Below are 27,004 nucleotides of genomic sequence, written 5' to 3' on the forward strand. Positions count from 1 at the left end.
CCATCGTTACTACATCAGGTACGCACAAAACACACCTGCACCTGAGTCCTCCAGCTGCCTCCATCACGTCACGGTCAGCAGGCAGCACATCATGGAGGGGAGCAGGTTAATGATGGGGTCACTGGGTGGATGAGCAGGATAAGGAGGAGTGATTTTTCCTCATTGAAGATTTCCCACAGATCATGAACCTTCTGAGACTGCAAAGAGGTTGGGGGAAGGGGGAGGGGTGTAGTTTTGAGCCTGTGGCCTGATGGGAGTTGTAGTTCTTTCACAGGATCTTCTCTCTTAATATTCAGAGAATCAGTGATGTGAGGAGGAGGCTACATCTTTGAAGATAACTGATCACTGAGGTAGTGGAAGAATAAATCCAGCAGTACAGAGCCGTTCTCCTCCTGCAGGGGGCGCTGTGGTGTCTCCGTCCTAAGCTCAACCTGAGCGGGTGGAGCAGGAGAGCTGGAGATGAACTTCCTGAGTGAGCTGCTGGGCTCGAGCAGAGAGTCTTTACAGGAGAGACAGAGGGAGGACGCCGCCATGATGGTGATGTTGGTGTAACGCCATCATGGATGAAATAAAGCTCGTGTGCTTTTATTCTGACATGTCAACTTTCTTTTTTCCTTTCAGTAACAAAGATGTTACATCTGAGCTGGATCAAAGGAACAAATAATGTTTATTACTGTCGTCATAGCGATCTTACTAAAGTGCATCTGTACCCTAGTACAGGTGTGGGGTTCTCACAGGTAACTCCGCCCCCATGGCTGTGATTAGAGATATTACAGAGTCTTTTTTTAATCATAGTGTGGATTCAATCCATCAAACAGCCTGAGCTTACAGCACAGCTGAGTCTGTGTAGCTGCAGGTCATCTGTCCGGCCAGCAGGTGGAAGCAGCGTGCAGAAGAAGAACTGAGCACCCAGGTTACCAGTCAGAAGTAAACATGTTTAAAGGAGGAGAAGAAGAGTTCAAACCAACCTTTAAAAGTCCTCCAAACATTTTATTAAATTAAATCTGAAAAAACAGGAAACCTCTCCAAACCTTTCACAATAAAAGCTCTTTACATCTTTATTTACGTGTTAGCTCTGAGTCTGTTAAACACCTGCTGCCTGCAAACCTCCAGCCTGAAGGCGGGGTTAGTCAGCTGGGACCACAGCTGTAGCTCTCTGATTGGACGCTTTCAAAGCAAAGCTTGAGAGCAAGGCCATCTTCTTAAAATACTGGACGCTTCTCAGGGCAAAGCTGTTGTCTCGTCTGTCCTCGACGTTTCCTCAAAGTCCGGAACAGCTCATCATCGTCCCGCCTCCAGGCTCTGCAGATGAGTGGGTGGAGCCTTAGAGCTCAGGGGCAGTTCTCGTATACGCCTCCCTCACCACCATCCATCTGGTAGATGTTGTCCACGGCGGCGGGCTGAGCGTGCAGCTGCAGAGTCGACGACGTGTGGTTGAACCGCACTGAGCCGCTGATCTGCCGCTGCTGCCGAGGGCTGAGACACGAGAGCGAGAGCATTAGTCAGCTGTCAGGACCTTTAGCTATAATAATATTACTACGACTGCTGGAGATTATAACATCCTGCAGAGAAACTCCAAAATAAAACGATTTGCTGCTTCTGTCTGTCACTACCCGATCCGTACCGGAAACCCGATCAGTACAACGCATGCGCAAATCTTATGTCACTTCCTCTCTTTGCCAACATTGCGACAGTTAATGTATTTGAATGATACGGTTAGCGCCCAGTTAGCGCCTAGCATTTCTCAACAGCTCTGCCTCCTTTTCGACTACCAGGACATTTAAACAATGGACAATCCGTATACAAACAAATTCATGCTTTTCTCCTCAACACAGAGCGTCCCCCGATTGAACAACAGCGACGTAAAATAAGAAGAATGGCGCTTAATTACAGACTTAATAATACTGACTTTGTAATATGTCACGTGAAGATTCGTCAGCCAGATTAAGTGTTTACTGACAACTGACAGTGATAGCGGACATCATCATCACTATTCCAACAATCCTCTCCGCACAGACAACCATAAACACACTGACTATCACTAAATCAAAATTAACACATGTTTGTAATGACGCTAATTCAGTTTACAATAGGGTTCATTCGCTCGGTCAGCAGGTGGCGGTATCCTCGTACACTGGTCGTGTCCAAATTCTTGGCTGCATCCTCCTGAGGACGCATTTGTAGACCGATTACGTCACAGCGACGCGCCAAAGGCTGTCCAAATTCGTAGACTCCTCCGAATGCAGCCGACAAATGCGTCCTTCTTTTCCCCGAATTTGAAGGATGGGTCGGGTGTGTCCTTCGTGGCCCACCATATCCCAGAATTCATAGCGCGGCCCAGCCAAACTCCAGTTTCCAACAATGGCGGCCGCTACTAAGTTTTAAAATTACTCTTATTAATCTTTCTCGGTACCAAATTTCCCCTTGTGGGACAATTAAAGGATTATTCTATTCTATTCTAAAATAAACTTTTAACATATTTTCAGGCGAGAAAGTAACTGTGTAAACTTCAAATATCTGCTCGGTTTATCAAGGTATCGCATATTTGCAAAAGTGGTTCGACGTTTTCGGAGACGTCTGTTACCCACCAGCTTGATAGCTAGCCGAGAGCTCGAGGCTCACTGAAGCCGCCGAGAACGGCACAACTCCCGGCACATCATTTTCAGATCACCGCGGACTTTCGCTACTCAGGTTAAATGTAATATATAAGTTACTTAGACAACCTAAAAATGTTATTGTTTGGCTTTTTTCAGTGTTTTATTTGTTCGTGAGTAAATCAGTTTGGCTGAGATTAAAGTTATTAGATTAGATTAGATAAAATAAAACTTTATTAATCCCCCGGGTGGTTTTCACACAGCTGAATGAACGTCAAACAGAAAACTGATTAAACAGAAGTGTGAGATGGTCGAGAATTTACGCCAGTGTCCTGTTATATTTTAGATAGCAAGGAGCAGACGGTCGAGTTTATTCAACTCCACCGAGACAGCGGTGACGTTAATCAGAAGGCTCGACCGTCCAATTTCACAGCCGTTTACTTCCGGCCTACCCGACCTTCTGAGGACCCGGCCCACGTAGACCACGAAGGCCGGGTCCTCAGGAGGATGCAGCCCATGAATTTGGACACGACCACTGGGGAGTAAACTGCCATTAAATGAAACAGAAGAAGAAGAAAACATCTGCACATGCGCAGTAAGGATCGGGGAGTCCTGATCCGTAACTATCTTTTTATTTTTCGTTTTTGTCTACATTATATTGAAATGTTTCATTACTGCAAACATTTTAAGAGATACTTATTATTGTTAACATCTTAACAGACACTCTGACCTGTAACTGTTGTAAAATGCTTCGAGTGGAAGTAGACACCTTTCGCACATGCGTGGTACCGATCAGGTTTCCGGTACTGATCGGGTAGTGACATTGTCACATTTTATTATAGACCGAATATTAAAAATTATGATTTTATTTTATCCACACATCTAAAACTCTAAGCTGCTGATTGAATCTGTTTCCTGCTTCCATCCTCATCATGACTCAGATTTTCTAAAGTAAAAGCCTCAAACTTGACTCAAAGCAGCGTGAAAGGTCACTTCCTGTTCGTGACTCTGATTATGCTGCAGTTCAAATGAAGCATTAACGAGCAGTCGTGTTAATGATGATGATGATGAAGGATCAGAGTCTTCCTCCCCTCGCTCTGAGGCTTCAGTGCAGCAGTGATGGAGCTGGAAACACTGAGGGTGTGGATCAACCACACCCACTCGTGCTGGAGCGGCTCTGATGGACTCAGCTCACAGTCACTGAATCACAAACCAAAGATTAAAACAACCCGTCCCTGTAAACGGCAGAGCTTTGGTGGCGTCGCACTCTTTCTCGCGGGTTTGGACGCCATCATGGTGGACTCTGTTCAGGGCTTTTATGGACGGTGTTTCTGGAGGCAGCAGAGGGGTGGAGGGTGTGGTGCTTGGTGCTACTGTGGCTGAACATGGAGCTCTGACACAGGGGTCAGCGTTAATGATTCCACTCTGACGGGCCTTAAAGGTCGAGTGAGCCGCCGCTGGATTTGAAGTTTCCTCTGCCTGGTTTAACTCTGTGGTTCTCTCACCTCTCAGTTTCAGTCTGAACACGCGATGAAGGCTGAGAGATGATGAGTCACGACTTCTCAGAAGCGTCCTCGATGGTCGAGGTGTGGAGACGCGTTAGTTACTCAGAAACACAAAGATAAAGATCGTGCACTCACACTGTGTCGAGGAGCTTCAGTCTTCTCACTGCAGAGACACAAAATACCAGAAACCATGTTAATGACGAGACGTTCACCTTTGTGACATAAAAAGAACAAATCACACAAATCAGCACCGAACCGAGCGACCGAGCCCGAAACAGCGACGTGCTGACCGCCCAACATGAGAAACACGGAGACCAACGCACTGAGAGGTGCTCCTGATGATCGATGACCTCGCCTGAAACATCCAGACACCGTCGCTCTGTGAGGGCGGCGAGGTCAACGCTGCAGACGCCATGTTGGGTCCAGATTACAGCTCATGAAGAGCTGAATGAGCTCAGAACGTTGTTCAGTTTCTTATTTGTTTCTTTATTTTAACATTGTTTCCTGTCTTGCATGCGTAGCAGCAGCAGACTGGAGCTGGCTTCATGCATGCAGCAGATGCTTCGGCCCCGTGGGAGGAGGAGGCCCTGACACACCTTCATCTGGACTTTAACACGATTTACTGCAGAAATGATGAGTCACGTCACACAGACGTGTTCCTTAATGCAGCTCAGCGTTTCCATCAGAGCTGCTGCTACAGAGCGGGGGGCGCTGACGTCAACACAAGGGTCTACCACACAATTCTCAGTAATGATGAGCGATCCAGGCCACGCGCTCGCTCTGCGGTGACACAGACCCGAACATCTGGTTCTCAGGAGAAGGCGGAGCTCCTCGGGCCTGTCTGCAGAGGTGAAGCTCGGAAACAAACTGTTAAAATGTTCACACCTTCAGCTCGGCCTCCGCACCATCTCAGTGGTCTCACCTCCTGCAGGGGGCGCTGTGGTGTCTCTAACCTTCCCTCTCATTCGAGCTCCATGTTTGTGTTAAACAGTCTGGTTTCAGTGCACTCTCCTGTCTCCTGCACATCTCCATACCTGCACAGGTGTGCCACGAGGAAAACATACACCTGTCCACTCTTCATCCTCTTGTCCTTTTGCATAACTCCATTAAATATCCAACGATTATTGTACAAAAATAAAAACAATCAGCTGATCTGAGAGGACCTGACCGGGACGTGTCCCTGTTATCAAACCCTACGTCATTGTTCACTGTCCCGATTCAAAGTTCAGGTTTATTAAACCGTGCTGCGTCACATGACCTCCATGTTTCCTGTCTGGCTCAGCTAAAAACACTCTCCCAGATCATGGATGGGGAGCTTCCTCTTTGTCCTCCTTTACTTTGTGCTTCTCTGCTCTGGCTTCCTGTTTCCTACAGGATCCAGTTCAAACTTTTACCGGAGCCCCTTCGTACCTGTCTGAGCTCCTTTCTGTTCATGCTCCAGAAAAAACCACGAGGTCCAGCTCAGAATGAATGCGCTCCATCCCTCGGACTAAACTCAAATCTCGTGGCGATAGAGCCTTCTCTCTGGCAGGTCCCAGACTTTGGAATATTTTCCCCCTAAATATTTAAATCTCTTCTAAAGACAAATTTTTATGCTCTGGCCTTTAACACTATGACCAAAGCATTTTGGTCTTATTCAATAGTCTGAGTTTTTGTTTTAATTCTCTTGTTGTCCCTTTATGTTTATTGTTGTACTATTGTTTTACATTGTTTCTGTTTTAATGGCATTTCCTTATTGTTAAGCACTTTGTGCAGCATGGGCTGTCTGGAAATGTGCTATATAAACAAACTTGACCTTGTCACTGTGAGGACAGTTTAACTAAACTCACCCAGGAGTCCTGCGATGGCGAGCAGAGACACCAGGCCCAGCAGGACGCAGACGACCACCACTATCAGCTGACCGCCGTCCTCGCCCTGTAAACCCAGAAAAACACCACATCGCTCTGTTACAGGGAAGCTTCACCTTCTGTAATGCAGTCAGCAGAGAGTTAGTCTGTAAAGACTCTACTCTTTGGTCTCACAGCATTTATTCAAATAACACTTTTATATTTGGTGCCTCCTTTCCCAGCATGCATCTGGCTGCCACAGTGAAGTCAGTCCGATGGCTTTAAAAAGTTCAACAACACAATGAACTCGTATTGATACGCACAAAGTTCAGTCTATTTCCCATTTAGCCTCCTTACCCCTCAGAGACTGAGCACAAAATCACTACAAGCTCATGTCCACCTGCTGCCCCTGGACAGGTGTGGTAAAAGGTGTGTCTCCACCTGTGTTGTGTTATTCAGTATCTGTGGTGTATAAATAGCCCTGCTGCTTCTCTGTTTATCAGATGGTCAGTGGTGTGGTCTTGTTTGCCCTCCTGTGCTTTTCTGGTCTCACTCTCTTGTTGTCTAATTTGGTTTTGTTTCCTCTTGTTCACTTTACAATTCTAATCATTGCATATTAATTCAATTCAATTCAATTTTATTCATATAGCGCCAAATCACAACAAAAGTCGCCTCAAGGTGCTTCATAGGTACAGAGAAAAACCCAACAATCATATGACCCCCTATGAGCAAGCACTTTGGCGACAGTGGGAAGGAAAAACTCCCTTTTAACAGGAAGAAACCTCCGGCAGAACCAGGCTCAGGGAGGGGCGGGGCCATCTGCTGTGATTGGTTGGGGTGAGAGAAGGAAGACAGGATAAAGACATGCTGTGGAAGAGAGACAGAGATTAATAACAGATATGATTCGATGCAGAGAGGTCTGTTAACACATAGTGAGTGAGAAAGGTGACTGGAAGGGAAAAACTCAATGCATCATGTTAGTACCATATCACCCTATTAGAGCACTTCGCTCTCACTCTGCAGGCCTACTTGTTGTTCCTAGAGTATTTAAAAGTAGAATGGGAGGCAGAGCCTTCAGTTTTCAGGCCCCTCTTCTGTGGAACCAGCTTCCAGTTTGGATTCGGGAGACAGACACTATCTCTACTTTCAAGATTAGGCTTCAAACTTTCCTTTTTGCTAAAGCATATAGTTAGGGCTGGACCAGGTGACCCTGAATCCTCCCTTAGTTATGCTGCAATAGACGTAGGCTGCCGGAGATTCCCATGATGCATTGAGTTTTTCCCTTCCAGTCACCTTTCTCACTCACTATGTGCTAACAGACCTCTCTGCATCGAATCATATCTGTTATTAATCTCTGTCTCTCTTCCACAGCATGTCTTTATCCTGTCTTCCTTCTCTCACCCCAACCAATCACAGCAGATGGCCCCGCCCCTCCCTGAGCCTGGTTCTGCCGGAGGTTTCTTCCTGTTAAAAGGGAGTTTTTCCTTCCCACTGTCGCCAAAGTGCTTGCTCATAGGGGGTCATATGATTGTTGGGTTTTTCTCTGTATCTATTATTGTGCGATCTATTGTACAATATAAAGCGCCTTGAGGTGACTGTTGTTGTGATTTGGGGCTGTATAAATCGTTTTTATCAGCTTGTCAGTCATCTTTAAGTTGCTCTAACTTTTACAAATACAGTGTGTATGGAAAAAATAATGAATTTTATATATAAAGAACCAAGAAATACTTTTTTATCTCAGGTTCTGGTTTGGACTGTCCAATCACACGAGGCCGCGTCAGCAGCAGTGTGAGGCGCAGACAATCCAAATAACGTGATCAGAAACATTTAAGACCCTCCGAACTGAAATAAATACAATTTACTGCTTTTTAAGATATAATGTGAGACGTAAGGACCCACAGACACCTGGGAGCCGTTTATTCACGTAACTCGATGAGGGTCGCTCACATGGATCCTGCTGCTGGATGTACCTCTGTGAACCTGCAGGGATTTAACACACTCAGAGGAAAGACTTCTACAAACAGCTGGAAGCCTGCAGGATTATTGTTTGGATGAGTCTCACTGTTCACATCCTCAATATGAAATATGTGGGGTCATGGTAACAGCAGCAGGTTTGAGGCAGCTAAGGGAGGACGTAACTCCATTAGTTTGAACAGTTATAGACAGCAGTGACTGTAATGTTTTTAATGTGAAACTGTGTCTTTAAGGATGTGAAAGTCCCGACACCCTGACTTCGGTCGCTCTCAGCGACTTCATGTTTTCACGCTGTTTTTCTTTCCTCACCTCGCTGCTGCTCGTCATGGTGGAGGGCGAAGTCAGGAGGCTTTCTGCAGAGGTCATGTGACCTGCAGCATGAGGAAACGAAAGCAGAAGATTTTAGGACAGCTGTGTCAGCAGCAGCATGATGTCAGGATGATTTAATTTTAGCTTCTGATCCTTTATTCCAGAAACACACTGAGTCTGAGATCAAACAGTTCCTGTCACTTTCAGTCTGATTGGACAAAAATCAGGAAGCGATGCTATAAATATGTGACGACTAATAAAGTTTCTTCCACAGAAATGTAAACGATCCTCTTTCCTGTCATCTGTGTTTAGTCCTGACAATCATGTGTTACACTTCATTGCTGTCATCAGCAGATTAATCACAGGTCACCTTCAGAGGCTGCCGTCGGCTCTGTGGGCGTGTCTGAGTTTGGCGCCGTCCATGTGGGAGTTTGTGGCGCTGAAACAGATCATTGACATGACATCAGCACACTCTGCTTCAGATGAGTCTTTGTAATGAGAGGATGAGCAGGTGGGAGCAGATAAACAGACTCTCTTCAGAGAGCTGCAGCTTCCTCCTGATGCTATTATCAGTGAACTAAAGCTAAACAGAGATTTCTTTATGTAAACACAGGCGGCCCGCTCGAGTCACGACTTCATGATGTGATGTCAGCAAATGAAAAGAGGAAAAGGAAACAGCCCCGAGGTTAGACCCGGTCGACGTGCTGATTTCTGAACAAGGAAAACTCAGAAAGGAAAAATGAATGCAGTGTTCACAGATGTGTGAGGAAGACTCTCTCTGGGACGAAGCTGTAGTTGCTATGATACCAGAGTCTGATGGTTCTGGTGTTGTAATAATTCCTCACCTGTGACGACGCTCAGGTCAAAGTGATGTTTGTCATCGTTGAACCAGCCGGGTATATGCACCCTGCAGCCGTATCGTCCAGCGTCTCCCTCTGTCAGGCTTTTTATGGTCAGAGACACGTCTCCGTCCTCCAGTCGGCCCAGCAGCTGATACCTGCTGGAAGCTCTGGTTTCCACTCTGAGTCCATCTGTGGAGATCAGCTGATTGGAGCAGCCTCTGGTTGGTATTTCTCCTCGCTGCCAGCACACTGACAGAGCGCCGTGATATTTCCTGTCATATTTACAGGGCAGAGTGACGTCCTGACCTGTGTGACCTTTGACCCTGCTGCTGTCACATTCACAGACTGGAAACAGAAACACAGGAAAACTTTGTTACATCAGATCCAAACTGCTCAGGGCTCAGATCAGGTCAATGTCATATCATCTTCACTGGTTTTACTGGTTTAACTGGGTCTGAGAGAGTAATTTCCCCACGGGGATCAATAAAGTATACATCATTATCATTATTAAACTGGCGTTTTAATCGATACCAGTGCCTGATGGGTTTTATAGATTCTGCTTGTTCGGTGGTTTGATGTCAAAGTTTAAAAGAGAAGCTGCGGCAAACTTACTGATGACAAAGACAATGAGGAAGTGAAAGCGACTTCACTCTGAGTTTGTCGTCCTGTCGGTCTTTTTTCTGTCACCTTAGTCAAACTTTCAGTCTGGTTTCTGTCAGAGTTTCAAGGTTTTATATTTTCACTTGTCGGTCCGTGTCCTGTCATGCTGTGTGGTCCAATCTGTGTCTCTGAGCTGAGCGTCACGTTCAGTTACTCATTTAGAGTCCTTGTCCTTAGTTTTACCTCCTTTATCTTAGTGTCCTTGATTACTTTCAACTCTGTCTTGTTACCCTTATGTTTCCATGCTCTCTGATCACCTGCTGCTTCCATTTAAAGCTTCCGTTTGTTTCTGTTCTTTGTATGTTCCCTTTGTTCCTTCGGTTTTTAGGTATTTAGACTCTGCTCTTTGTGTGTTGTCTGTGAAGGTTCTCAGTCATCCAGGTCATCGTAGTCAAAGGAGTTTGCAAAGAAAAGTGTCTGGACTTCTTTAAGTTGCTTGAAGACGTTTCACCTCTCATCCGAGAAGCTTCTTCAGTTCTAAGGTCAAATGGCCGAGAGTCCCAGATTTAAACCCAGTGGGAGTATCCCCCCAAGGAGGGACAAAGGACCCCCTGGTGATCCTCTAATCACATGCGCCAAGGTGTGAAAGTGGGTGTGGGACCTAATCAGCCAGGGTTTCGGGTGAGCTCATTGTGAAACCTGGCCCCACCCTATCATGTGAATTCCTGAGGTCAGATGGCCCAGGATGTGAGTGGGCGTTAAGGCGTCTGGGGAGGGAACTCAAAACTGGATTGTAGATGGCAGACAGTTGGTGTCGTAAACCACCGCCTCTGTTCAAAGATGGTCGCTCACAGTGGACATAGATGGCCTCTTTCACTCCTCTTTCAAACCATCTGTCCTCTCTGTCCAAAATGTGAACATTGGCATCCTCGAAAGAGTGACCTTTGACCTTAAGATGCAGATGGACTGCTGAGTCTTGTCCTGTGGAGGTGGCTCTTCTATGTTGTGCCATGCGCTTGTGAAGTGGCTGTTTGGTCTCTCCAATGTAGAGGTCTGGGCATTCCTCGCTGCACTGTACAGCATACACCACGTTGTTCAGTCTGTGTTTTGGAGTTTTGTCTTTCGGGTGAACCAGTTTGTGTCTGAGTGTGTTGCTGGGTCTGAAGTACACTGGGATGTCGTGCTTGGAGAAAACTCTCCTGAGTTTCTCTGATACACCGGCTACATAGGGGATGACAATGTTGTTGCGTCTGTCTTTCTTATCCTCCCTCGCTGGTGTCTGATCTTCTTTTCTGTGCCTCTTTGCTGACTTTATGAACGCCCAGTTAGGATAACCACATGTTTTCAGTGCTTCCTTTACGTGTGTGTGTTCAATTCAATTCAATTCAATTCAATTTTATTTATATAGCACCAAATCACAACAAAAGTCGCCTCAAGGCGCTTTATATTGTACAAGAGATCGCACAATAATAAATACAAAGAAAACCCCAACAATCATATGACCCCCTATGAGCAAGCACTTTGGTGACAGTGGGAAGGAAAAACTCCCTTTTAACAGGAAGAAACCTCCGGCAGAACCAGGCTCAGGGAGGGGCGGGGCCATCTGCTGCGACCGGTTGGGGTGAGAGAAGGAAAACAGGATGAAAGACATGCTGTGGAAGAGAGACAGAGGTTAATAACAGATATGATTCGATGCAGAGAGGTCTATTAACACATAGTGAGTGGCTGGAAAGGAAAAACTCAATGCATCATGGGAATCCCCGGCAGCCTATGTCTATTGCAGCATAACTAAGGGAGGATTCAGGGTCACCTGGTCCAGCCCTAACTATATGCTTTAGCAAAAAGGAAAGTTTGTTCCTTCTTTTTCCCTTCAGGCTTGGAGGGAACATGTTCTGCCCGGTGGTGTAGGGTCCTGATTACTCCAAGTTTGTGTTCCAGAGGGTGATGGGAGTCAAAGAGGAGGTACTGGTCCGTGTGTGTGGGCTTCCGGTAAACTTCAATGTTGAGGTTGCCGTTCTCTTCAATGTGCACAGCGCAGTCCAGGAAAGGCAAACAGTTGTCCTTTGTGTCTTCCCTGGTGAACTTGATGTTTTTATCCACGGCGTTAATGTGCGCAGTGAAGGATTCCACTTCTTGTGTCTTGATTTTGACCCAGGTGTCGTCTACATATCTGTACCAGTGGCTGGGTACTCTCCCTTTAAAAGAGCCAAGAGCCTTTCTTTCCACTTCCTCCATGTAAAGGTTGGCTACAATAGGTGACACGGGGGAGCCCATGGCACAGCCATGTTTTTGTCTGTAGAAACCCTCGTTGTATTTGAAGTATGTTGTACTCCAAAACTCCTAAACACAGACTTAACAACGTGGTGTATGCTGTACAGTGCAGCGAGGAATGCCCAGACCTCTACATTGGCGAGACCAAACAGCCACTTCACAAGCGCATGGCACAACATAGAAGAGCCACCTCCACAGGACAAGACTCAGCAGTCCACCTGCATCTTAAGGTCAAAGGTCACTCTTTGAGGATGCAAATGTTCACATTTTGGACAGAGAGGACAGATGGTTTGAAAGAGGAGTGAAAGAGGCCATCTATGTCCACTGTGAGCGACCATCTTTGAACAGAGGCGGCGGTTTACGACACCAACTGTCTGCCATCTATAATCCAGTTTTGAGTTCCCTCCCCAGACGCCTTAACGCCCACTCACATCCTGGGCCATCTGACCTCAGGAATTCACATGACAAGGTGGGGCCACGTTTCACAATGAGCTCACCCGAATCTCTGGCTGATTAGGTCCCACACCCACTTTCACACCTTGGCTCATGTGATTAGAGGATCACCAGGGGGTCCTTTGTCCCTCCTTGGGGGGATACTCCCACTGGGTTTAAATCTGGGACTCTCGGCCATTTGACCTTAGAACTGAAGAAGCTTCTCGGATGAGAGGTGAAACGTCTTCAAGCAACTTAAAGAAGTCCAGACGCTTTTCTTTGCAAACTCCTTTGACTCTTTGTGTGTTATTGGAGTTATTAAAGGTTACTTTGTCTTTGACCTCCAAGACTCAAAAACAACACATAAGGATGAGAATCATGGATATCAAACCCAGACGGTGTTTGTGAAGCCTCAACATGAACGTTTCCATCGTCACCATGGAAACCAGACATGAGAAGCAGGAGGTGGATGAGACTGAAACAAATTGTCAGTCACAGGTTTTTAGCCAATGAGCATTTCCAGGATAATCCTCCTCTCTGACACGTGGAGTGAATAAAAAAAATACAAACTACATGTTACATTAGGTTAAATATGAAAACAGTGACTGAGTTCAGACTCATCAGGTCAGGTATCAGCCCCAGGCCCCCTGCTGGTCATTAGAAGAATGCAGGTTTAAGACACATCTGGCTTCACTTTTTAGAAATCAAAGCTCCGTCCAGCTTTGCTCTCTGTCAGCTCACCCAGGCTCAGCGTCAGACACACTTTGATTTGACCTTTCAGATGATTTCTCACACAGCTACAGATATGACAGAGAGAAGAAGACGTTTATCCACAGTAACAGTGGATCCACAGTGGAGAGGATGGCAGTGAGGTTTAGACCGTCACTGGTGACCCTGTCACCCCGAGTTTGTGACAGAATCACTGCTTTTGTCCATCACTGGAGAGACTTCAGAGATCAGTTTCAATAAAAAAATGACCTTTGGGGTCATCTGAGGTTAAAAGGAAGCACACAGTGAACCAGCTGTTATCGCTGGGTAACATGACCTTTAACACGTTCTCATTCTCGTTGTTTCTACAGAAGTCAAGTCTCCAGCCAAACCTTCAGGAAACCCAGCTGTGCTGACAGGGAACAGTCGAGTTTTCACACAACTATAAATCACGTCCACCGTGTGAGGCAGAAAGATAAAAAGCAACAGATTAAAGTTTCACCAGCAGCACAGCTGATGTGGATCACACGCTCTCAGTGCTGGATAAAGGTTAACTAAAGACACGAGACAAACAACTCTCAGGATCAGAGACAGTGGAAAGGTGAAGGTTACCTGTGAGCAGAGCGAGCAGCAGCACGACCTTCATGACGAAGCCTGAGTGACTCGTCAGAGCTCGCCAACACGTTTAAACAGCTGCTGACAGCCTGCGAGTCATGACAGCTGCCCGCTGCAAAAAATGATCCTGAAACCACGAAAACAGAGAGCGGAGGCGGGGCTCCTGACACAGTTTGAGTTTTTAGTCAAACAGTTAATCCACTGGTTTGACTCCAGATTATTTCCTTTATTTTTCAGTGTTTTGTTGACATTTAGCTCCCTCTGTGGTTCCCGTCCTGGTTCAGTATGTGGTTATCATCCTCACCCCCTCGTGTCCTCCTGCACCACGTTTTCTTTCTTTCTCTGTCATCTTTACGTTTTATAGTTTGGGTTTTTGCTGGAGGTCTCATTTTTTTAGCGCTGTGGTTCTTGTTGTACTTGAGTTTATGATTAATGCACTCTATTCAGTGTAGCCTGTGTAGTATTTATTCTTGGAGTTATTTCCTGTTTTATTTTGGTAGTTAGCTTTCTTCTGTCTGGTGCTTAGTTTTACTTCCTGTTGCCCTTCTGATCACCTCAGGTGTATAAATAGTCCTTCCCTCAGTCTTTGGTTCAGTTTGTTGCCTTCGTTGGACTGTTATTGGGCCGGGCTGTTAACCAGATTAACCAGTCAGGAGCAGATTATAGAGCAGAGATGGTGGTTTTGCAGCACAGCGACCCCTGCAGGTCTGTGCAGGTAAAAAGCTGAGCTGAGAACGGTCACAGACAACAACAATAAAGAAACAAAAATAGTTTTGAGTTCAGAATTCAGTTTATGTTCTGAGTCTTTGTGTCCGTCCCTCTCGTCTTATGCACAGAGAACAAACGTCTGAAGGTTGATGTAAACATGAAGGATGGGTGGTGCTGCTGTTCAGATGAAGCTGACCTCAGACGTTTGCTTTCCTTCTGTCTGCTCTCAGATCTGTGAAAACTGAAGCATCTGCCACAGTAAATCTGTTCACGAGCGCTTCATCATGCGACTGCCGGACCCAGAACGATGCTTTCGTCTGTTCCCGCTGCAGAGATCATCCACAGGAACAGCCCATCCTCATTTATCCCAGCTGACCTGAAGTACACACGAGTCCATGATGATCACAAAGGCAGCAACACAACACCAGACACCACTACAGAGTCACACAGCTGCACAGGAAGCAGATGTTCAGAGTCCAGCTGTCAGCAGGGCGTCTCAGTCATGGTCAGAAGGTCCGTCACTATGAATTCTGGGATGGCATTATCTCCTCTCCTTTTATAAAGAATGCTCCAGTGTCTCCTCTGCTTAAGGAGGCAACTAAGGAAGCTTAACAACTACGTGACATCAACACGAGGCCGCCAGACTGAAGCTTTGAATCCTCAGCGTTAAACCAGCAGGATCATTTCAGTTAGATTAATCAAAAACAACTATTTACTAGAAATGACCTCGTGACCCATCTTCACAGCTCACCAGGGGGCTGCAGGCCACGCTTTGTGAACCACTGATGTGAAAAACATTAAATATCATATTTCAGTCATTAGAAAACATATATTATAGTATTTAATTAATAGCTGCAGTATTTACTGTGTATTAAACTATTTTATTGTCTACAGAGAACATTTATTCTGTGTACAGTTGTAATATTTTATGCGTAATTATTGTTTATTTACAGTATTTTCTTGCATCTTTCAGTGTTTCTGCAGCTGAGCAGGCAGAGCTGAGCTGCAGTCACTACTTTCATGATTAAGTTATTAAACTTCCACCTCACAGACAGCAGGATGACTACGAGAAGTTTTCCCCCACAGCACAGCTGAGTCTGTTCAGCTGCAGTTCATCTGTTCAGCCACACGGTGGAGGCAACGAGCAGTAAACAGGTGTGAGAAACACAAGAAGAACTCACAGTGTTTGAGTTCAAACCGACGATTAAAACATTTTATTAAATTAGCAGACTCATTTGTACTGTTGAAAACGATTATTTAACACATGACTGAAGCCTAATTAAAAATAGCCCCTCCCACTGTCAGTGATGTCACAGATGAGACACACACGAGAAATGTATTCCATATTTAGAAAGCCATGTTCACGTCGCTTGGATGTCCACGCTGTGAAACTCATACCTGACGCACCTTCAACAAGCTGCTGCAGAAAACTGACCATCAGATTTACATCACGAGGAGCTCCGCCCATCCGTGACGTGCTTCGTCTGATTGGGTCCAGCGGGGACTGAAACAGCCACATCTGAACGATTTCACTCATTTTTCATGCTTTTATTGTTTAAACATGCTTCAAATCCAACAACAGGAAACATTGATCAATAAGAAAACAGATGATTGGTGCTGTGTGACAAACACGTCACATGACCTTTTCCATTATGTGTGTTTGTCACAATAAAAATCTGACGAATGTCTTCAGTTTGACAGCTTCAGGTCACGTGTCAGACAGGACGTGTTGTCACGAGTCCCTCGCTTGTCACATGACTGCTGTTCAGCAGGTGTCACTCAAATGAAACTTTAAAACTTTAAAAGGAACTTTCGTCGGTGTCTAAAGGGGCGGGGTCACCTCTGTCTCCGTGGATTCTTATAGGTTAAATCTGAAAAAAACAACCTTTCAGAATAAAAGCTTGCTTTATTTACACGTTAGCTCTGAGTCTGTTAAACACCGGCTGCCTACAGAACCTCCCATCTGAAGGTGCTGTTAGTCACATGGGAGCACACCTGGAGCTCTCTGATTGGACGCTTTCAAAGCAAAGTGTGAGAGCAAAGCCATCTTCCTGAAACACTCCTCGCTCCTGCTTCCTGTCAGGGGCAGTACTCATAGTCTCCCCCGTCTTCTCCTCTACCTCTATCACCGCCGTCGCCGCCATTGCCATTGGCACCATCGCCATCATCGCCACCATCACCGTCACTCTCCATCTGGTAGATGTTGTCCACGGTGGAGCTCTGGAGGTGCAGAGTGGATGCCGTGGAGCTGAACTGGACCTGCTGACCTGGGCCGACCTTCTCCTGAGGGCTGAGACACGAGAGCCACGCATCAGTTTCATCATCACAGTGACTTCCTGTAGACAATAAAAGACTTCCTGTAGAGAAGCTCCAAGCTTCTCATTAGACATGTCATGGTTTAAAAACTTTGAGATGAAATTGTATAAAAAACGATGACTAATCCTACCAAGTAACCATGGCAGCCGATCGACTGTGTCGGTCATGTTTGATCATAAACTGATGACCTGACATTATTGACGATGATCATTTAAATTTCTGCTGGATGGATCCGTTTCCTGCTTTATCATGAGTTTGATTTTCCAAAGTAAAAGCCTCAAACTTTAAAAATGAGTCACAGCAGACTCTGAAAGGTCACTTCCTGTTCCCAAGGCGAGCCCTGACTCTGATTACACCGCGGCTCAGGCTGAGCTGTCATGTGACCCTCTAATTCAAGCTGTGACATTTCAGCGGTGAGCGCTCGGCCGGGTGAGGATGAGGAGGAGGCAGGGTGTAAACCTCAGAGCTTCCTCTCCTCGCTCGCAGCTTCTGGTAAGCCGAGCTGCAGGGAATCGAAACTCTCGCGGTAGGTGGGCGGAGTCTGCAGCAGACTCACGAGTGGAGCTCCTGAAGCTGGTCGTACGTCACCCTGACCTCATGAGATGTGAAGAGCGTTGCTATGGAAACGATGATGAACGATGACCTCAGGTGTTCTGCAGATGTGCCACAGCTGTGTGCTCCACCTGCCTCGCTTAGACGTATTTAAAGTTTATTTAAAGTTTTTTATGACTGCACGACCACAACCTCAACTTCCTGTTTCCTGTCGTCCGGTCACTGTTCATGACTCTCACACGTGCATAAAACATCCTCGAGTTCCTCTTTCTGCTGCGACCCTGTGACTGCGCTGAAACATGGCTGCCAGCCCGCTGCACGCAGCCTCGGGCGTGACCCTCCGCCTTTCTGCTCCGGCGCTGTGACAGCCGGACACGTAACATCTGGGCCCGTGGGCCTGTGTGCTGGCCTTTAACGATCAGGCTGCTTCGTTCTCGCTCTCAGCAGGTCTGAGTCAGCGGGCTCAGCATCTCAACGCCACCTGAAACCTCCTGTTCAGCTCGCCTTCGTTTGAAATCGCCCGCGTGGTTTGTGGTTTTCTTTATCTGTGAGTTTCAGTCTGAGCGCGCTCAGTCGTGTGAAGACGCTGCCGTGGTGATCGCAGCGCGCTGAAGGCCCGCGAGCCGAGACCCCACGAAGGTCAAACCTGACTCAGAGTTCATCAGCGACACGGTGTTTATTCAGAAAACAGGAAGTTCACTCACGTGCTGACGAGCTGCTTCAGTCTTCTCACTGCAGAGACACAAACGACGTGATGAGGAGCGAGCTCGCCGTGCGTCACAGGGAATAAAATCACAGTTCAAACACAAACACGTAAAAATGTTTCCTGCATCACTGACGCTCAGGGCCGGATTAAGAACCCGCCGCCACACTGATGCTGGTCGACGTCCTCGATGTTTCGAGGCCGTGAGAACAGACGGGCTCATTCTCGTACTCACCGGCGACGACGAGTCCGCCGAGCGTGAGCAGAAACACCAAGACCAGCAGGACGGCGATCAGAGGCGCCATCGTCTGTGGAACCTGAAAAACACGACATCACCGTCACAGCGAGGCCCACCCGTCTGCTCAAACACTGACACTTTATTAGAAACACCCAATCACGGATCAGAGTCTGTGTGATGCATCAGGCTGATGTTCAAATGTTCAAAACGTACAAAGAAACTATCAGAGTGAGAGATCAGCTGAGCCGAGGCTTCAAAACAAGACGGAGACACAATCTGACTTCATCATCATCATCATCATCATCATCATCATCATCATCATCATCCTCAGGGTCTATAAACAGATTTTGGTCTCTGTCTGGTTTTACTTCCTGTTCTAGTTTCTCCTCCATCCTTGTTCCAGAGTGAGCTTCCTGTCCTTCACTTCCTGTTTAACTTCCTGTCCTTTTCCTTCTTTCCGATCGTTGACATGATGATATCAGCTGATATTGATCCACCAATCACAGCGTGTGAGCGAGGGTGGAGTTCTTAAAGTCCTTTTATGACCGAATATGTTCAAATAATATTTTCATTGTTTAGAACATCAGTGTGACGCTCGTGCTGAGCTTCGTCTTAAAACACAGACTCAGTGTTTACGAGGCGGTGACGTCACATCTCTCATGTTTCACAGTGTTTTCTCACCTTGCTGATGAACTTCACACTGGAGGAGGACGTCAGGGGGCTTTCTGTGGAGGTCACATGACCTGCGGGACAAGGACATTTTTAGGACAGCATGTCAGCAGCAGGATGATGTCATAACGCTCTCATTTGAACCTGACCCTGACACCTCTGACTGTACGAAACCCACGAGACACAAACACAGAGGTCGTCCACTGAGGTGTCGTCGATGTTCAAGTGTCCAATAAAGTTAACTGAAAACTTTAAAGCTGCACTTCCTCTGACTGATACAGAAGCTGTTGGTCTCTGTAGATCATCATCACCTTGATAACACCTGACACGGTTCACCTCAGAGCCTCCTGACTGGATTATCTGAGTTCATTTGAATCTCGTTTCTCCTGTTTTCAGATTCTGTCGCTACATCAAACAGATTCACGGCAGCTCTGTGGTCACCTTCAGTCTGAGAGGATGATGTCGACTCTGTGGGCGTGTCTGTCGTCCAGGCCGTGGATGTGGGAGCGTCTGAAACAGATCATTGACACGACATCAACACAACGAGCATCAGAGCGGACTCCGAGTCTGATCAGCTTTGAATCAACATCTGGATCTCACAGATGTGTTTCTCTGAGCTGCTGTCAGCGACATGAGTGAGTCGTCCTCAGAGAGCTGCTGATGGTGCAGGACGATGATCCCGACGTGAGCTCGGTCGAACCTGCAGACTCACCTGTGGTGCCGCTCGGGTCGTCAACAACAGTCAGGTCAAAGTGATGTTTGTCATCGTTGAACCAGCCGGGTATCTCCACCCTGCAGCCGTATCGTCCAGCGTCTCCCTCTGTGAGGTTCGTGATGGTCAGAGAGACGTCTCCGTCCTCCAGTCGGCCCAGCAGCTGATACCTGCTGGAAGCTCTGGTTTCCACTCTGAGTCCATCTGTGGAGATCAGTTGATTGGAGCAGCCTCTGGTTGGTATTTCTCCTCGCTGCCAGCACGCTGACAGAGCGCCATAGTATTTCCTGTCATATTTACAGGGCAGAGTGACGTCCTGACCTGTGTGACCTTTGACCCTGCTGCTGTCACATTCACAGACTGGAAACAGAAACACAGGAAAACTTTGTTACATCAGATCCAAACTCTGCTCAGGGCTCAGATCAGGTCAGACTATCAGAGAGGTCACCTCTGACCTGAACTCTGACCCTCGCTGACCTCAGCCTGTAACCCTGCAGGAGGTCAGCGGGAACGAGCCCACGCTACAGCTGTTACAGCTGTTACAGCTGTTGCAGCAGCAGCAGCTCGTCCTCAGACCTCTGCACGTCTCTACCACAGAGACTCAGCCCTGACATAAGTAATAAACCACAGCAGCTCCTCGTCTTTACTCGCTGCAGTCTGAACAAGACTCATCATGCAAACTCAGTTTAAAGCTACAAATGTGCAGAAGAAGAACGCAGCAGTGATGTCAGAGCGGCTAAAGTTTCTGTGTTTACAGAGTTTCAGAGAAAGAGAGGCGGCAGTTACCTGTGAGCAGAGCGAGCAGCAGCGTGAGCTTCATGACGGAGCTGAATGAGCCTCAGAGCAGCTCCAACAGCTGCTGACGGCCACCACAGCTGCACGCTGCAAGAAATGAAGTGACGCGTAAAAACCAGCAGCACACGCTGCTGCGACAGGAACATCCCACACACAGCACAGGGACCAATCAGAGAGCAGCTCTCTGTTTACTGTGTTCAGTCAGACGAGCCTGTTTTTACTCTGATTACTTACACTACTTTGGTTTTCACAGATTATATATGATGATTTATGATCACATGACTGTAGTTATTGTGATTTCTCAGACACGTGTTTATTTTATTGTTTTATAACCTGATGATGTTTTTATTGGCTGAACTAAAATAATAACTCAATGAAATGTTTCTGATTTATTTATCATCAATAACGTGCAGCACGTATTCTCTCTTTAGTGACTCCTTCCTAAAAAACCTTCACCTTTTACAGATATGACGATTCCACGCGGTGGGCGGGGCTTGGAGGTAAACTGCGGTGGTTCAGTGACGACAGAGTTTAACCCACAGCTCAGTGTTTGTTCCTGCAGGTCACTCATCACTGATCACGTTCATAGTTACTGTTAGAGTGGAGTGTTTAATATCATATCAAATATAACAGCCTGAGTCATCAGTGATGTGACCTGTTATTGTAATGACAGAGAATTTGAAATATCCCAGTTTCCTTGAGAGTGATTTGTGTTCACACAGTAACAGGATCAGGACGATTACACACTGAGGCTACGGCCACACCAGCCCGGATACATTTGAAAATGGCGTTTTCGTCTGAAAACGCTCGCCGTCCACACTATCGTTTTCAGTCGTTTTCACAGAGGTGTGCGTCCACATTGAAACGGTCCAAAGCGTTTACGTTCCAGTCCTGCGCAAAAGCAAGTGAGAATTAAAGAATTTGAAGAAAAGCTCTCTGCAGCATGTAAACTGATATTAATCTTTAACAGGGCTGTCAAAGCTGCTGTATAATGCCCTCCACTGTCTTTGTTTAATTGGTCACATGACTGCATCACATGACTAAAATGCGTCATCGTTTTAGAAAGTCTGCGTTTTCGAGTGACCACACTGCGACGGGACAGCTCCGTTTTGAAATGTATGCGTTTTCAAAACGCTGCATGTGTCCTTGAGGAAAACGCCGTCTCAGTGTGGACGGGAGAGAAAACGATGAGTTTTTAAAGGAAAACGCATTAGTGTGGACGTAGCCTCTGCCACAGAGTGTCTGCAAACAGTCCAGAACTACTGGAGAGACACTTGTGGGAGGTTTAGTCCTAAAGAAGACCATCACTAAACCGTGGACAGGAGCCAACTGAGAGGTCTCAGGTGTGCAGGACAGACGCCTGCAGCCAGACTGAAGTACGAAGGACGACCTGGACAAAGATCCTGCAGGCTGAAGCGTTCTTTGGTCAGACGAGCTGAGACGCTGCTTGTGGTTGGAGGAAGACGGCAGAGGCCACGCCCCCACAGTGAAGCCCGGTGGTGGCAGCATTCTGACTCATCGGGGTGTTTGTGCTTTCATGGGATGTCTGGTTTTATCATCAGCACAGTGGAGTTACTGTGTACCACACTACAGCCACTGGTTCTCTTATTTTGAAAGGTCCTGATCCTGTGTTGTTCCTTGTGTCTGACTTCCTGCTGCTGGGTGGAGAAACCACTGACAGATGTTTGTTTCACTGCAGGTCAGGAGAAAGTGACAGAGCTTTGGATGGAACCAGTGATGTCGGCCATGACAGCGTTGTTATCACACAGTGTGTAGAATAAATACCAGGATGTGACTGTAAGTGATGCAACCTGAGGTCTGAGGGTCAGTTTCTATCTCTCTTTCACAGTTTCCTGGGCTGACCCACATTTCTACACGTGTGAGGGAGGGAACACCATCAGCATCCACCACAGAGCAGTTTGTGGCGTGGTTGGAGAGCAGCGGTCACCATGGCTTCCTGTTTGCACCAGCTGATGGAGGCTGTTTCCTGCGACTGCACCCTGGACACTTTCACTTCCCTGTTTCATCTCTGACAGCCCGCTGTAAGAAATATCTGCAGCTGGATTCATGACAAATATTTTAAAGAAAGATTTTTTCAGCCTCCAGAAATGAAAAAAAAGGAAATAATTTGTTTCATTTTTATGTTTCAGTAAAATAAAAACATTTTCCTGTGGGAGGTCTTAGTGTCTCACACACTGCAGTACCACCTTTGACCACAGCAGGGAACCCCGGCGCTGTTTCACTGTTCGAGCACGATCTGAGATTCTTTGTAGTAAAGTTTGTATTTGTGCTGATACTGTTTGTACAGCACTGACTGATTTGTGTACGTTATGGTTACATTTTTATTTAGTTATTGTTTTATCATTTTGATAACGGTTCGTCTTATAAAGCTTGATTTAGACTTAAGCTTGATTTAGACTTCTGTGAGAACTCGTCTCAGCTTACATCGTAACAGGAAACATCCACAACACCATTCGAGTCACCATGGTCGTGACGGCCTGACGTGATGTTACGTTTCTCAGGTCCGCCCCGGGTTCACGTCTGGGTCTAAAATGTGTTCTGGTCACTGAGTTACGATGTAGATCTGACACAGAGGGATCACTCATGTGAGACGTGGCTAACACTGATAAATTCTAACCTGCACAGCTGCCTGTCGGGGAATCGAACCCCCGTCTCCCGCATGACACACACAAGGTTTAGGTCTGGCCAATAAGAGCAGGTCTGACTTGATCCAGCTGCTGGTTTTATAAAGTCTGCACTCAGCTTTGCAGCCTGATGCTCGTTCCGTTCCGTTACACAAGAAGTGCTGATGGAAAAAGCCTTTGCTGTCTTAGAACGTCTGCCCCCGTCCCTTCTTCAGCCCGCAGGCCGTACGTTTGACATCTCTGCCCACCCATCAATCTGAGTAGCCCTCTTCCCTCAGGCCACTCCCACACAATCAGGGAATCAAACTCCCGTCTCCCACATGACTGGCAGGAAGACTCACCACTAATGTTCCCTCTAAGCTGCGCGCACGCGCAATAGCAATCGCGCACTGCTGGCATGGTCTCTGCGCACACAAAAAACATCTAACCTGAATTGAAATTAAAATAAATACGTAAAAATTTTGTTTTGCAGTGTGAGTCAGTAAGTGACTGGCTGCTCCAGCCAATAATGCGATTCACATTCGTATATACGCAGCTAATCAACGTCGCTGACAGGCTATGACAGCGTCCTTATGTGCCGACACCGGTGTTTTAGCTAGCAAAGCGGCGTGGCTGACGTGGAGTGAAGCCACGTTAATGACAAAGTTTTAGGAGTGACGGCGGTGTTATGAGATGTAAGAGTTAGTGTGTTGTCTTGTGTAGTTAGTGTGTAGTTAGTGTGTAGTTAGTGTGTAGTGTAGTCAATAGTTTTGTTGTGTGTGTCAGAACAATGAGGCGGCTGCTGAATGTTACAGGTGTTACAGCAGTGATACATCTCCTGTTGTCAGGCCTGCAGGTATCAGGCTGTTGTTCTCCTTTATCTCATAGTGGACAGAAATTATTTTTGGAGTGGCACAAATAATTTGTGTGGCATCAGATTTGATGCAGAACAGCTGATTGTTCTGTAAATAGTTTGAAATGTTTATTTAAAAAAACGCTTTGGCTGCATTTTTAGGTAAACAGCTGCAAAAAACTGTGTTGTTTGCAAAACTCAGTTACTTTTTTGAAGAAGTAACTATATAATTAATTGCCCAGCATTGGTCATTATATACTGTATTTGGCAGACAGAGTTACAGACTCTCTCCCAGACCACAGACTCACAATACAAGTCAGAGCTTTATATATATGTATAAAAAAGAAAGTTGTGTTTTCAAAATTGGAGTTCAAGTTATTTTTACTTCCAATAGTGTTAACATACTACACAGGTCATGAACAGGATTTTTTTTACATTTTCATTGTAAGTGGGCTAAAGCAGTTAATTAAAAGTAGTCTAACATAAATGTAAATGCTGTAATTTGATTATTTTAATAAATCATGTAACTTGGATGGATTAGATGCTGGCGTGACCACAGTGCACACGTCTGATGTCGCTCACAGTGGTCCAAGGGACGCTCAGGGAGTTTGTGTGTTCGCTCAGACACATGAAATATTAGAGGGAACATTGTTTGTCACTATACTAATGAAGAATGGTGGTGAAGATTTGTGATACCGTGCAGTACCACCTGTGACCACTGAACACGGTATACGTGTGAGTGGCGCTGTTCCACATTTGTCTACATTTCACAACAGCTGCAGTTCCACTTTCCACCACAACATATAACCCTACAGGACGGTGGCGCTGTTTGACAGGCTTTTGAATAAAAAAGGTTGAACGACTGTTTAAATTCTGCAGTTTCATAATTTATACATAAAGTTTCAGCCGCGCTCTGTTCACCTGATCTGAAAAGACTCAAATGAAAACACTGAAAATCTCCAATGAAATCTTAAATTTATCATTTTCAAATCATACAGAAAAGAAATTGCGTGCACAAAAGATCCAGAGCTTCCACAAACAAAGGACTCTCGCAGTTTATGGCATTCAGGCCGCCACACAGCACAAGCCTGCACCAAGCAGCTGTGATGGAGATGCCACACTTCCTGAGGAGCTGAACAAGTTCTACACACAGTTTGATGGACTGAACAACACACAAGCAAAGAAAGCCACGCCCCCCACCACCGACCAGACCGTCTCTCTGCCTGCAGCTGATGTGGTCCAGAAAGCTGCTGGACCAGACAACATCCCAGGTCGCGTGCTGAGAGACTGCGCTGATCAGCTGGCTGATGTCTTCACAGACATTTTCAACCCGTCGTTGAGCCAGATGATCGTCCCAGCGTGCTTCAAGTCCACCACCATCATCACACTGCCAAAGAAACCCTCTGTATGCTGCCTGAATGACTACCGTCCCCCATCATCATGAAGTGCTTCGAGACACTTGTCATACATGAAGAGCAACCTCCTCTGCTCACTGGACCCGCTGCAGTTTGCATACCGGACGAACAGATCGACCGAGGATGCTGTTTCCACTGCACTTCACCTCTCCCTCTCTCACCTGGACAAGAAAGACACCTGTGTCAGAATGCTGTTCATAGACTTTAGCTCAGCATTCAACAAAAACCGTTCGCCAAACTCAGCAAGTTGGGACTGAGCACCTCTGTCTGCAACTGGATACTAGATTTCCTGTCAGAGAGGCGTCAGTCCGTCCGAATCATCAGGCTGAGCACAGGAGCTCCTCAGGGCTGTGTTCTCAGCCCTCTGTTGTTCACCCTCCTGACCCTCGACTGCACCGCCCTACACAGCTCCAACCACATCATCAAGTTCGCTGACGACACAGCCGTGGTTGGACTCCTCAGCAGCAACGACGAGCCAGCGTACAGATGTGAGGTTCAGCAGCTGGCGCTCTGGTGCAGCAAAAACAACCAAGGAGATGATCGTCAACTTCAGAAAGCCTCGCTCCACCCACACACTGCTCAGCATCCACGGTTCCACGTAGAGACAGTTAACAGCACTCACATGGTCCCTTTTCCCTCCTCCCATCCAGAGGGCCCGATCCTCCAGACTGCGAGACAGCTTTTCCCACAAGCCATCAGACTCATGAACTCACTACCAGCTCTCCTTCTCCCCCCACCACACACACACCCACACAGACCGTTAGCTGAGTCTATGCGCTCCACACCACTGCCTCTGTAAGACGAATGCTGCCCTATGGACAATTTTTACTCCCAAGAAAATCTGCCCAGGTTTACAAGCCGCTACACTGGTCACTTTAAACCACTCTAAACTGTAAACTGTAAATTTTAAATTGTAATTTCTCTCGATCTTCTTAGTCTGAAGTGTATATTTATTTTCTTACTTGTTTTATTTCTGTTTATTGTTGTTTTTTGCCCTGATGTAACCGGAGCCTGGTCGTCTCGTCTCTCTGTGTGCTGCACATGGATATAGCAGAGATGACAATAAAGTTTGACTTGAAATTATAAAGAAATTATTAGTTGATGAGTTTGTGATCAATCATTATTTTGACCTCATTCTGATTTTTATTTGGTTTCACTTTTATTTTGTTTCATTATTCTTATAAACTGTAATGAACTCATTTATTTTACTCTGTGAAGCCACTTTATTCTAATATAGTTTTTCACACAGTATTTTTCCACTGAATTTTATTTCAGTAATTAACTGTATGTTATTTTCTTCACCTGGTGTTTCTGGTTATTCCTGCTGTCTTATGTGGAGCTCCCACTGTGTGTTTGTACAATAACAATAAGAGCCTGTTGTGGTCTGTATGTGTGAATCACGGAAGTGAAAAAGATTCTCTCCCCGTCGGGGAATCGAACCCCGGTCTCCCGCTGACAGGTGGGGATACTCACCACTATACTAACAAGGAGTGATTCTTTTCCTAATCCTGCAGTACTCCTTTTATCCACAACCTGAAAGCGACCATGACATAACTGCCATGGCAGCCTGCCCTCTGCTGTCTGACAGCAGTACTACAGCTGATAACAGCAGGAGGGAACATTTCGACAGTTTAGAAGTCTTTTCACTTATTAAGAAACCAAACAAACAAAAACAAAAAAGCAAACATGCAACCTCATAAGAAAAATAACGGAAGTGAATAAAAACAATAAAACCTGTAAAAC

General features: G+C 46.3%; 2 protein-coding genes across 3 annotated transcripts; both read right to left on the reverse strand.

Annotated features, from left to right (window-relative positions):
* Window positions 1-648: 648 nt before the first annotated feature.
* LOC100693028 (hepatitis A virus cellular receptor 1 homolog) lies at window positions 649-13,802 on the reverse strand. The gene is made up of 7 exons (XM_005461782.4): window positions 13,674-13,802; window positions 9,054-9,395; window positions 8,579-8,647; window positions 8,209-8,270; window positions 5,929-6,013; window positions 4,235-4,262; window positions 649-1,476 (listed from the first exon to the last, which is right to left on the reverse strand). The coding sequence occupies exons 1-7, from the start codon at window positions 13,705-13,707 to the stop codon at window positions 1,332-1,334; spliced, it is 765 nt and encodes a 254-aa protein (XP_005461839.1). The 5' UTR covers window positions 13,708-13,802; the 3' UTR covers window positions 649-1,331.
* Window positions 13,803-15,917: 2,115 nt separating this feature from the next.
* Window positions 15,918-20,513, reverse strand: LOC100692755 (hepatitis A virus cellular receptor 1 homolog). Of its 2 annotated transcripts, XM_005461781.4 has the most exons (7): window positions 20,361-20,493; window positions 19,575-19,934; window positions 19,304-19,372; window positions 18,875-18,936; window positions 18,191-18,272; window positions 17,957-17,984; window positions 15,918-16,674 (listed from the first exon to the last, which is right to left on the reverse strand). In XM_005461781.4, exons 1-7 carry the CDS (start codon window positions 20,392-20,394, stop codon window positions 16,464-16,466), a joined length of 846 nt encoding a protein of 281 aa, XP_005461838.1. In that variant the 5' UTR covers window positions 20,395-20,493; the 3' UTR covers window positions 15,918-16,463. The 2 variants fall into 2 exon arrangements, with proteins under 2 accessions (XP_005461838.1, XP_025766622.1); XM_025910837.1 differs by lacking the exon at window positions 17,957-17,984 and having other exon boundaries at window positions 20,361-20,513.
* Between the last annotated feature and the right edge of the window lie 6,491 nt (window positions 20,514-27,004).

This window comes from Oreochromis niloticus, linkage group LG10 (assembly GCF_001858045.2).
Source record: "Oreochromis niloticus isolate F11D_XX linkage group LG10, O_niloticus_UMD_NMBU, whole genome shotgun sequence".
In the NCBI taxonomy this organism is placed as follows: domain Eukaryota; kingdom Metazoa; phylum Chordata; class Actinopteri; order Cichliformes; family Cichlidae; genus Oreochromis; species Oreochromis niloticus.